The sequence below is a fragment of the Cnephaeus nilssonii genome (assembly GCF_951640355.1).
Source record: "Cnephaeus nilssonii genome assembly, chromosome: 6".
Classification (NCBI taxonomy): domain Eukaryota; kingdom Metazoa; phylum Chordata; class Mammalia; order Chiroptera; family Vespertilionidae; genus Cnephaeus; species Cnephaeus nilssonii.
Window position 1 is genome coordinate 85,923,944 of NC_137077.1, and position 13,013 is coordinate 85,936,956.

The 13,013-nt window shown below is 39.2% G+C and overlaps 1 protein-coding gene across 1 annotated transcript in view; it reads right to left on the minus strand.

The window, feature by feature from the left end:
* Positions 1-3,009: 3,009 nt before the first annotated feature.
* UBE2N (ubiquitin conjugating enzyme E2 N) overlaps positions 3,010-13,013 on the minus strand; it is a 48,182-nt gene continuing 38,178 nt past the window's right edge. The window contains exons 2-4 of the mRNA XM_079774241.1: positions 4,759-5,005; positions 4,431-4,571; positions 3,010-3,729 (exon numbers count right to left, since the gene is read on the minus strand). Of these exons, the coding sequence (XP_079630367.1) occupies positions 3,689-3,729; positions 4,431-4,571; positions 4,759-5,005 (429 nt within the window). The 3' untranslated portion in view covers positions 3,010-3,688. The remainder of the gene's footprint in view (positions 3,730-4,430; positions 4,572-4,758; positions 5,006-13,013) is intronic.

Here is a 13,013-nt window from a genome sequence, read left to right on the forward strand (position 1 = left end):
AAAGACAAAGAATGTCGAGGGTCAACCAAAAAAGTTTGAAGACCAACAATTATATTGGATGAAGATGCATGTCAAACTCAAAAACAACTTGCAGAAAGATTAAGCGTTGCTCAGCAAACAATTTCCGATCATTTACAAGCAATGGGAAAGGTTTTAAAGGAAGGAAAATGGGAGCCACATCAACTGAATGAAAGACAAATGGAAAACCGAAAAGTCATCAGTAAAATGTTGCTTCAATGGCACGAAAGACGTTTTTGCATCAAATTATGACTGGCGATGAAAAGTGGCTATGAGAATCCCAAATGCACAATATTATGGGTTGATCCAGGTCAACCATCAACACTGACTGCAAGGCCAAATCGCTTCGGAAAGAAGACAACGCTCTGTGTTTGGTGAGATAAGGAAGGTGTGGTGTATGATGAGCTTCTAAAACCAGGTGAAACCGTTAATACTGATCGCTACTGACAACAAATAATCAATCTGAACCACGCTTTGATCGTGAAATGACCAGAATGTTCCAGAAGACATGGCAAAGTAATTTTGCTTCATGATGACGCACCATGACACACTTCAAAACCAGTTAAAGACACGTTAAAAGATCTTGCCTGGGAAGTATTAACCCACCCGCTGTATTCACCAGACCTTGCTCCTTCAGATTGCCACTTGTTCCGATCGATGGCACACGCACTTTCTGAGCAGCACTTCAAAACGTACGAAGAAGTGGAAAATTGGGTCTCTGAATGGTTTGCCTCAAAACAAGAAAAGTTCTATTGGGACTGTATCCACAAATTACCTGAAAGATGGGGGAAATGTGTAGCTAGCAATGGACATTACTTTGAATAAAGCACTTTTGATGTTTCTCTTGAAATTATCGTGTTTTCTTTGATTACAAAGTCCGCATTATTAACTGATACACCTGGTATATGCAGATTCTCCTTGCTCCCAGGACTTCGCACATGCTGTTCCCCCTGCCTGGAGGTGTTCATGTGCCTGGACTCCAGAACAGCCTTCCCAAGTACTTATTTCCCTTCTCCAAGACAGCTGCAACTATTTATCCACTGTCCTCCCTTCATTAGATTCAAAAGGCCATGAGGGAAAGAAAGGCCCTAATCATCCCCAACAAGTAGTCAGGTCTTGAGCACACATTAAAGACTTTTATTTGTCAAATAAATTGTTTCCTTAAGCTTAGGAGTTACGAAGTCAAAGGCTTATAAGGAAACAGGACTGCATAAAGAAGCAGGTGTGCTGAGAGGCAGGAGAGACTTTGGCCAACTGAAGAGCCACTGGATAAGAGGACAAGGCTGCCACTCGGTTCTTCCCAGCCAGTGACATGCAAAGGTGGGTCATGTCCTCTGTTGCCAGATAGTAAGATCAAGTTACCAAAATTCTGGATTTTCATTAAAATCTCCCAATTCTTATAAATGTTGGCAATGAATTTAAAATGTTTAACCAACCACACTGTGGAGGCCAAGAAAAATAGGCCCAAAATCCAGACAGCTGCAAACCCTGCGTAGGCCTCTCCCTGAAATCCTCTGAAAGCTCAGGGAATACACTGACTCTTGTTTCAATCCAAAGGTTGAGAAAGCAGATTTTACCAAACAGTCCGGACTCATCAAATTTACAAAGGAAAAAAACATGCCATGACATTAGGAATTTATATATTTGAAATGAAAACTGAATTATTCCATTTCATTACTTCTATTACAAACTTAGTATACATGTCCTATTTTAGACAGATTTTTATAGTGCAATAGATTTAAATGTATAATTTTATAATTATAAATCACTATATGAGACTAGCTATCATGAGCAGTGCCACCTTGAATATTCATTTTAGCCCAAGAATAAGATTATTTCCTTAGTTCTAAAACACTCTCTAAATAGCCTAAGAATAGTTTTTAAATTTACAATATTCGGGTTATGAACAATTTTATTCTGAATTAAACTTATATTTGTTTCCAAGCAATGCATTTACTCAGTAGGATACCAGTTACCAGTCATAAAAAACTTTTGTATGTTGAAAATGTAATTTTAATAGATAATTCTTCATCTTACATAGGAGCACAATAAAATACACCACATTCTGAAGAAACTCCAAAAGTTACGAGATTAAAAGTGGGGGCAATTCAGATGGGCTACAATATCCATTACCTTGAAACTGCAAGAGATAAGGGTTCCAACCCATAGGTTAACATATACATACTTAGGACTGGCTACATTGATGACTTCAAAATAACAACAATCTGAATTAGATATGGAGAGGTGTGGGAAAGAACAGTTTTGTGGGGCACAGGACTGTCAATGATGAAAAAAATTACTGAATATCAAATTAAAGAATAAAAGGAGCTCCCATAGCAAATACTAAAGGGATAAATATAAGAATAAGTAATTGAGAATTTGACACTCTCAAATGAAGCCTTTCTGATGATACTTCTGCAAACTGGTAGCTTAAGATTTGCTCATTGGGTCTATTAGGAAGACTCAAATTTCTCAGCAAATCCCAAATGCTTATCAGATTGGTGTTTCCTAATAATACCCATCAGTGATTACATGAAGTTTTCAGACAAGAATTAAGGAAAGGGTCATAACCCAAATGCCTGTCACAAATGTGGCACAACATGGGAAAGTCCTACACAAAGTCAGTCACACTGCTGATTTGCTGGGACTCTCATGTACAGTAATTTTCAAACATTGTGGCAAGACACCAATGCTCATCTAGCTAATCAGACAACACAAACACATTTATTTCAAATTTCAAGGAGGTAAAAAAATGTTAAGATATGGATGTTTTATGCATGCTCAGGGCCAACTTAAAAATACTCCATTCAGTGATATCATAACACAAGTTTGCATCAGTGGAAAGAAACTGGCATAATCCACCTCTTACCATTCAACTTGTCAGATGGTGAAGACCAAAACAGAATATTTCACTAGTTTTAATTTTTAAATACAATTGTCACATTGGGAAAATGAAATAAACACAGTAAAATAAACTGTACAAAGGCAAAGTAGAATAACAAAAAATATTTTACTAAAACATAAGATTTACAGAAGTTTCCAGACAAGCCATACAAAATGGTCACAAGCTTTTCTTGAAGGGGGGGGATTCTACATTTGACAGCAAAGTCACAATGTTATTTGTGAGGGCCATGGTGTTTGTTTAATGTTCCCATTTTGGTTCAAATAATCAAGCTTGTCCACCTACAGCATCTAAATAAAGTTAGACTTGGCTAGAGAGCATATTCTAAAGAACTGGTTAGCTGCATTTAACCAATGCAATTAGATCACCATAAAAAGGGGGAAAGGAGCCCATAAAATTAAAATTAAACTACTTACCCCCTCAAAAAAAACACCCACACCCCTGCAGCTAACCCTGACAACTACCTTCATTCACAGTGCTTTATACTTAAACCATGATGGGGAGAAGTGAATAAAAGCAGAGAGGGGTCACTGCTTTTAAACGTTTCACAACAGTCCAGATGGTACTTCTAGCCTCTGCTCATGCTTTATAACAGTGAATCAGGACAAGACATAGATTTGCTAATGTGCATTTAATCACCAAAGGACTGAAGATGTCTGGGCTTTTATTCTGTAATGTTTCTAAGACTGTGTCCATTAAATGCAAACAAAAAAGGAAGAAGTCTTGGCAGAACAGGAGAAGTGATGCACACTTGATGATCAGATCGATTTAAATATTATTCATGGCATATAGCCTAGTCCATGCTCTAGCTGTAGACAAAAACAAACATGCAATTATTTTACTTAGTTCAATGTTACTTTCCAAGCTCTATAAAAAGTAAGCAAACACTCTGATATTAATTGTGGAAATATCATGTTATTATCTCTTAAATTCATGCCATTTTTCATAATCGACCAGGGCAGAAAGATTGTCTACTAGTATATGTTTAATTACCAAAAGTTCTACAAAATTCAACAGGATGAAAAGAATTATCTCCTTCTGTCACCTTTATTTCTAGATATATAATGTCCCCCCACTAATTCTGTTATAATCTGTAGAAAAAGCTTATGGATTTCAAAGTCCCTAGCTACATAAACCAATGTAATTTAATCAAATGGCTTGCAAAAACAACTCAAAGAGTTCAAAAGTTTTCCATTACCTTTGTGTATTTGCTAGATGAATGGTAGACACTCAGTATTTGTTAAATTAGGCGTGGTTACACAAGAGTCCAAGATCTCCCAATTACATGTTGTCTTTAAACTTGGGGGTCACGGAGTAAGTAGGTCATAAGATGGAGCGTGAAGATCTTTTGTTAAGAGGTATTTATTTACATATTATAAGCAGGATCTGATTTATTCCCTTTAATATATATTTCCTTTTTCTTGTTAAGACTCTAAAAGAAGTTTTTTAAAGGTAGCACAGGTATGTTTAAAAAGTGGAGACGGTGTAAAAGAGAATGAATATTAAATACCTGTTTCTATGGCTTGGGCTTCGTTGGTCTTCCATTGCTCCGCTACATCATTTGCTAATGGGTCATCTGGATTGGGAGCACTTAACAAAGCCTGGATCGATAGCAGAACTGTGCGAATCTGCAGTGCTGGGGACCACTTATCTATGAAGGCAATAGGCCCAGAATGATCAAACAGGGAAAACCAGCCCCAGAACTGCTGCACTGCCCTCCCACAGACCTCTGTGGTCTTTGGATAAGGCAAGATTATAATGTACAGATTCTCAATATGGAATGCCTAAGACAAAATGAAGAAATCTTAATAGTGCATAATGATAAAGGTAACACTTACCTTTCAAAATATCTAAACATATTCTTCCCAACTTGTCTACATTAGGATGATAAATTTTGGTCATGAAACGTACTTTAGGTGCTGCCATTGGGTATTCTTCTGGAAGGAATAGTTCAAGTTTAAAAGTCCCTCCCTCAAAGGGGGAATCCTGGGGGCCAGCAATGACCACATGAAAATAACGGGCGTTGCTCTCATCTGGTTCTGCTTTAATGCCGGGAACTGGTTCTGCCAGCAAACGCTGGGTTTCCTACAACAGAAAAACAGAACACATTTGTGAAACAAATGTCATTTAGTTAGACACCTATATAAAAATTAGAAAGCTCATCTCTTAAAATTGAACACAACTGAACCTTTCCTATCTCCTGATGGGGTTTTTATATAGCTTATAAAACACAAAGTTCACAGAAAAGGCCATCCAAATAATCAGTCAGCTAATGCAACTACAAGTAAATGCTGGTGACATATACATTCCAGGTACAATGTCTACAAATATGTTGATGATAAATTAAGACTAATGAAACTGATTTTATACTTAGGAGAGGGGAGAAGAAAAATGGGGAGGGGAGGGGAGGGGAGGGGAGGGGAGGGGAGGGGAGGGGAGGGGAGGGGAGGGGAGGGGAGGGGAGGGGAGGGGAGGGGAGGGGAGGGGAGGGGAGGGGAGGGGAATAACACTAGGATTACCACATAGCTAAGGCAACTTGCCCTTTAAAACTCTACCAAAACCAAGTTGTTTAAAAAGTAAAATTAGTTTTAAAGCCACTGAAAATCTCTCCTCCTAATCAGGTCTAGAGAAATATAACATACAACCATGCCAATTAAGTCTATAAGATTGATGAAACTTAAAGGGACTCTTACTGGTCCCAACTATCATATTAGTTTTCCATCTTTCTCCCTCGGAAAAAAACTGTAACATTCTTCCTCCTCTCTCCAAACCTCTGACATCTCCATCTTCATCCTCACTTTTGGCTGATGACTCTGCTTTCAATAGTTCATGAGAAAACAAAAACTTCCTGAAGTTTCCTCTGTAGCATTTGTACACCTCCCTAAATTTGTGCTCTGCCTTTTCTCCTGTCACTACGGATGGAATGGCTATCACTCTGGGCTAAGGCCAACCTCTCCTCTTAAGAACTAGATCTTAACTCCTCCTCTCCTACTCAAGGACATTGCTCTAGCATCTCTTTCCTCTCCTAAATCATGTTTTTCCCCTTTTAGTGGGTCTTTCTCTAAACTGTACAAACTTGCTGTGGCTTCTCCCAGTAAGAGAAGAATCTGACTTTGACCTGACTCCCTACCAGCTACTGCCTCATGACTTCGCTCCTCTTTCAAGTTATCTATACCTGCTTGTTTCCAATCTCTCCCCTCCTATCTTGAACACAATTCTCCAATCAGGCTTGCCACTAACCTGCTTCTTAAAGTCACCAATGATTCCCCACATGGTTAAATCAAATGACCAATGTTTTAATCTTCATTTTTCTTGACCTAAATATAACATCTTACCCAGCTGGCTAGGCCTCCTTGCAAGATTTTATCTAGCTTCCTGTAGCCACAACTCTCTGGGCGCTCTTTTCAGATTTATCTGGCAGCAACCTCCTAGCTGATTCCTCCCTAATCGCCCCAACACCCTAAAGCTGAAGTGTGCCCAGGCTCTATACTAGGGCTTCTTCCCTGTCTATGCATTTCCGTAGTGATCTCATCTAGCACAATCAATTTATACTAAATAAACTCTATACTTGAAGTTTCTCCAAAATCATATCCAGCACAAATCTATCCCGATCTTGCCTCTTCTATCCATAACCGCCTGCTTGACAGCTCCTTTTGAATGTCTAATAAGCATCCCAAACTTAGCATGACTATCACCTTCAACCTGTTCCTACTCGCAAAGCCTTCCTCATGTCAGTTAACCACAGACCCATCATTCCAACTGATCCATTTTTTCCCTCATAACCCACACACTTAACCTGATCAACCAATTTTGTTAGCTTGAACTCTGAAATATACCCAAAGTAATTATAATACACCCCCCGCAAGAGGCTTTAAAATTTAAAGTTTAAATGATCCTTTCACTCATCTTCAGCTATGCTTTCCACACTTTACCCCCAACCTCACCCGCTTTGTTCCAGCCAGACTAGCTTCTTTGTAGTTCTTCATCCTGCTAGGCACACTCCTCCCTCAGGGGCTTTGCATTTGCTCTTCTTTCCAAATTTCTCTCTGGCTTACTTCCTCAGCTCCTAAGATCTTCATTCTAATGTGTTTTCTCAGTAAAATCTCCATGATTGAAGCTGCAAAAACCTCATATTACCCTATCCTAAATCCTCCCTATCCTTGCTCCCCTACTTTATCTCCTCAGCACTACTAACATATTACATATACTAGTAGCCCGGTGCATGAAATTCGTGCACATTGGAAGGGAATTAATTAGATGAAATATTTTAATATTGCTATTTGCCCTTTCTCTATAATAAAAGTGTGAGAGATAAAAGAAATGAGTACAAGGTATATGAAAATAATACATAATTTTATTAATAACTAAACAATAACAAAATGATATAACAACAACAAACTCATAATATAAAAACAACATTGATGTAAATAATGACTGATAAAGTGATTAAACTTATTCTAATATCTCCCTGTATACCACATTAAGAGTAAAAACAATTTCAGAGTGCTTGACTAATTTCCCTTGAGATAAAGTATTTACAACTTTAACGTAACATGCTCTTTGAACTCAAGAGAAAGCAACAGCTGTAACTGGTTTGTCTCAGTGGATAGAGTGTCGCCCTGTGGACTGAAAGGTCTCAGGTTCGATTCCGGTCAAGGGCATGTACCTTGGTTGCGGGCACATCCCCGTAGGAGGTGTGCAGGAGGCAGCTGATCGATGTTTCTCTCTCATCGATGTTTATAACTCTCTACCCCTCTCCCTTCTTCTGTGTAAAAAAAAAAAAAAAAAAAAAAAAAAAAAATCAATAAAATATTTTTTAAAAATACTTTAAAAAAAGAGAGAGAAAGAGAAAGCAACATATAACTGACCATGTCCAAAAACGGGTTCAGGTAGGAATATTCCTACTCTGTCTAGAGTTTGTCCTTGTGATTTGTTAATAGTCATCACAAATGTTGGCATAACGGGAAACTATCTTCGAATTAATTTAAATGGGTGGCCAGTGTCAGATAGGGACAAATCAATTCTTGGAATCAGAATAATCTCTCCCTCTGCAGATCCTGTTAATATTTCAGCTTTGATAATGTTAGGTCGCAATCTTTTGATAATAAATCTGGTACCATTACAAAGACCCCATTTACTATTAAGATTTCTCAATAGCATGATGATTGCACCCACTTTCAATTTTAATTTATGACACGGCATTCCAAAAGGAGTAATACTATTAAGAAATTCAATAGGAAAATTTTCCTTTTCAGCATCATCTGTTGAGTCAATGGAATCATCACTCAAATAGGTGTGAAAATCTCCATCAAGTATATCCAAAATTTCTTCATTTAATTTTTGAACGTGCTCATTTTTTGGACAAAGAATTGCACGTTTAGATATATTTTTAATATTATCTATAGATATACTATTTCCAAAGGTGGCTTTAATAATAGATCCATTAAAAATCATTTCATGGGGAATTTCAATAATATCCATTCCTAAATGAAACTGCTATCAAGTTTGCCATCTCCAAGTTTTACTAACCATTCACTATAAGCAGAATCCTCTGATCTCATATTTGTTTTAAGAGACAACTGTCCGAAACATCCCCAAACATTACAGTACTTTAAACTCGTTTGTACTATGGCCAATCGTATAGCATGGTGACACAAATATCCCTTCTGAAAAGAACTTTCCCACCAAATGCAACATTCAAATTAGCGCCAGCGAGAGCTTATATGTATGGCACGTGTGCGAGTCAAAGTTTATTTTTAAATTTCCAGTGTGCGTCATATGTACCAGTTGGTCAGACGGATGGACAAATGTCGGTCACTTAGCCTTTTATCTATACAGATTATGAGTCGTAATTTTAACTTTTTAAAAAAATTATCCTTGAGGAACCAAGATGGCGGCAAAGTTAAACAACTAAACTGCCGCCGCGCACAACAATTTCAAAAATACAACTAAAAGACAAAGCGTCTACCACCCAGAACCACGGGAAAGCTGGCTGAATAGTAGATTTACAACTAAGAAGGAAAAAGAAAGAACAAACGCAGAAGGGCTGAGGTACAGAGGCGCGAGAATCGGGCTGGTGGCGGGCGACGGGATGCGCAGCTTTTTTTCCAACCTAAAGGGAGATAAGCTCCCGATCACTCTGAAACCCAGTTTCTGGGGACGCGCGGGGGACCCAGACACCTACGGGGAGAAGCTGGACTCTCGGCCATTGTGTCGGAAAGTGAGAGTGACTTTCTTGCAGAGGTGCGCCCAGCAATCAGTGTTTACTGCGCTGGAGTGTGGGACGCAGGGACTTGGAAACGTAGAAAGGCAGGGATGGCTGATGGCAGCCATTGCTGTTTGCCACGCCCTAGCCTAGTGACACCCTGAGACCCCGCCCCGCCCTGAGACTCGTCCTGCACATTCTACAAACCCGCCCAGGCTCCAAATAGCAGCTTTTGCATATAAATGGCCTGCCCTGTAGCAGCTTAATCAAATAAACTGCAGCTCCAGTCAGACTGCTCCAAAACCACTCAAGCAAAGAGGAGAAAACTGCAGTTTTTGCCGTAACTCCTGCTGAGTGGCCTCAGACAGTAGCTGACCTGCACCCCATTGGAGATCCAGAAACAAGGGCATCTAGTGGTCGGTGTGAGACAACACCAGATTTCAACCACTCGCATAAGGGACACATTCAAGAGGCAGACTCAGTGAGTGCCAAAGACCTACTGGAACAAGTCCCGGCCCATAAACGTGTCTCCAGCACAGCAATTCTTCCTTTATAGACACAGCGGGTCCTCACAGCCAATTGGCCTGGAGGTCAATTCCTCCCAGTAACACCAACAACAATCAAGACTTAACTACAACAAGGCTGTACACACAGTCCAAAAAAGGTTGCACCAAGAGCGTCCACCTCAGGTAACTGGGAGGCTGACCCATTGAACCGATAGGACACAATAGGACACAAAGCTACCCTACCAACTCAGGGAAGCAGCGAAAATGAGGAGGCAAGGAAACAGATCACAAACAAAAGAAATGGAGGAGAACAAACGACTGGACATAGAGTTCAAAACCACGGTTATAAGGTTTTTCAAGAATTTCATGGAAAAAGCCAATAAATTTAATGAGACCCTCGAGGATATGAAAAAGGTCCAACTAGAAATGAAACATACACTGACTGAAATAAAAAATATTATACAGAGACCCAGCAGCAGACTAGAGGAACGCAAGAATCAAGTCAAAGATTTGGAATACAAAGAGGCAAAGGACACGCCTCCAGAAAAGCAAGAAGAGAAGAGAATTCAGAAAGTAGAAGATAGTGTAAGAAGCCTCTGGGACAACTTCAAGCGTACCAGCATCCGAATTTTTGGGGTACCAGAAGAAGAGAGAGAGCAAGATGCTGAAAACCTATTTGAAGAAATAATGACAGAAAACTTCCCCCACCTGGTAAAAGAAATAGACTTACAAGTCCAGGAAGCGCACAGAACTCCAAACAAAAGAAATCCAAAGATGACCACACCAAGACACATCATAATTAAAATGCCAAGGGCAAAAGACAAAGAGAGAATCTTACAAGCAGCAAGAGAAAAACAGTTAGTTACCTACAAGGGAGCACCCATACGACTGTCAGCTGATTTCTCAACAGAAACTATGCAGGCCAGACGGGAATGGCAAGAAATATTCAAAGTGATGAATAGCAAGAACCTACAACCAAGACTACTCTACCCAGCAAAGCTATCATTCAGAATTGAAGGGCAGATAAAGAGCTTCACAGATAAGAAAAAGCTAAAGGAGTTCATCACCACCAAACCAGTATTACATGAAATGCTGAAAGGTATTATTTAAAAGGAGGAAAAAGAAGAAAAAAGTAAAGATAAAAATTATGAACAACAAATACACACCTATCAACAAGTGAATCTAAAAGTCAAGTGAATTAAAAATCTGAAGAACAGAATAGACTGATGAACATAATAGAATCAGGGGCACAGAATGGGAGTGGATTGATAATTCTCAGGGGAAGGGGGTGTCTGTGTGGGGGGGTACGGGAAGAGACTGGACAATATCATACACCTATGGATAAGGATAGAGAGGGGGGGGAGGTAAGGGCAGAGGGAAGGGTGGGAACCGGGAGGAGGGGAGATACGGGGGGGGGGGGGGGGGAGAGAAACAATTGTAATAATCTAAACAATAAAGATTTATTTAAAAATAAAATAAAATTATCCTTTAATACCTCCAAAGCATAATGAGTAAGAATCTGAAGGTTTATGTGGCTTCTATTTGGTTTCTAGGACAAAGTTCTTTCCTTTGCCCACCACTCACTTCTCTCCTTTTACTCCTGAATGTTAATTCCAACATAATTTTTGTAACACCTCTTGAAAAGGATCCCACCAAGTTTTTGATAGTCCACATGATAAAAATTACAGAAAAATACAGCATGAGACTTTCTTCTCTCACTAACTTCTTCATATAACTGTAATTCCTCAGTCTCTATAGAATGAAAAAGGAAAATAAAAGTGCCTTCTCTTATTCCAAGGCCTTTCTCAGTCAGGCAACCACAAAAAGAAAGAGCCTACAATTCATGCCATGTAATCTCTATCAGGCATGATTCAAATCAAATCCCATCAGGCAAAGTCTGGGATAATTAAAATGTATAAGAGAACAGTGGTGACCTGGGGGAGAACGTATGAAACCTTGTCTCCTGCTTTTGCTGAATATTCTTTTTGTTATGCTAGACTCCAAGCCCCTATCCGGGACCTGGTCAGGCAGCTGCAGGCGCTAACCCACGTCGCCTGCCCTGTCCGTCATCCCTGATAGGGGCTTCGAGTCAGCCACCCCAGTGGCGGCTGACTCGAAGCACCTATCCAGGACCTGGTCAGCCGGCTGCCGGCGCTAACCGCCTGCCCCAGTCCACCATCATTGCTTGGATCCCAACCCCCCGCCATCTTTGCTGGTTTAATGTGTATATTTGCTCCTGATTGGCTGGTGGGCATGGCTTATGGGTGTAGCGAAGGTACGGTCAATTTGCATATTATTGGTTTATTAGGTAGGATATCACTTAAATAGAAATGAAAGTGCCATAAAAGGAGAGATTTGCATGGTTTATTTACTGCTTTATTCCTCAGCATTTGAAAGAGTGCCTATAACCATAGATGTACAATAAATACTTGAATTATGGATCTATTTGATATTATAAAGAACAAGGAATAAACTCAGAATGTCGTTTTCTTTTTAAAATATATTTTTATTTCAGAGAGAAAGGGAGAGGGACAGATATAAACATCAATGATGAGAGAGAATAACTGATTGGCTACCTCCTACACACCTCCCACTGGGGATCAGGCCCACAACACAGGCATGCGCCCTGACCAGGAATCGAACCATGACCTTCTGATTCACAGGTCGATGCTCAACCACTGAGCCATGCTGGCCGGGCGAGAATTTCATCTTTAATATTAAAGCAGTGTTATTCACAGCAGGATGTGCACTTCATAGGAAGAAAACAAAAGGATAATTTCAGGTGTGGGAAGAAATAATCTAACATCTATTTATAAATTATTTCTACCCAGAAAAGTGTTAACATCCAATATACAAACTGACAACAGTATGTGCATTATATATATTAGTAATAGATTTTCAACATTTTGAATAAGCAAAATGTAGTAATAAACATTTAGAACACTACTAAACCTATGCTTTTAGGTATAAAAAAAATGAATGCAAACACTATATTTACACTGCTTTTGCTTTTAAAAAAAATTATACACCTTATACCATTTCATTCTACAGCCTACAGTTCATATTCTTAAAAAAAAACAAACCTGTCAGCAGTCATATACTGAAAGTCACAAGATGCAATATAAAATCAACTCCTTCCTCGGAATGTGTTAAAGCCATAGCCATTTAAAGTAATGCCTTTAGTACTTTAATTCAAGACTAGATTTTGTTTTAATTGTGGCAATGCAAGGGTAAATGAAAGCTAAAATACTGTAAACCACATTCAGGAAAATGTTCTTTAGGTTTAAAGTAAAACATTTTTAGAGCATTAAAAATCTCAAGAGGCCAATAATGAAGCCTCTTCCATCTTGGGAAGTCCTCCAATATGTAGCTAGAACAAAAG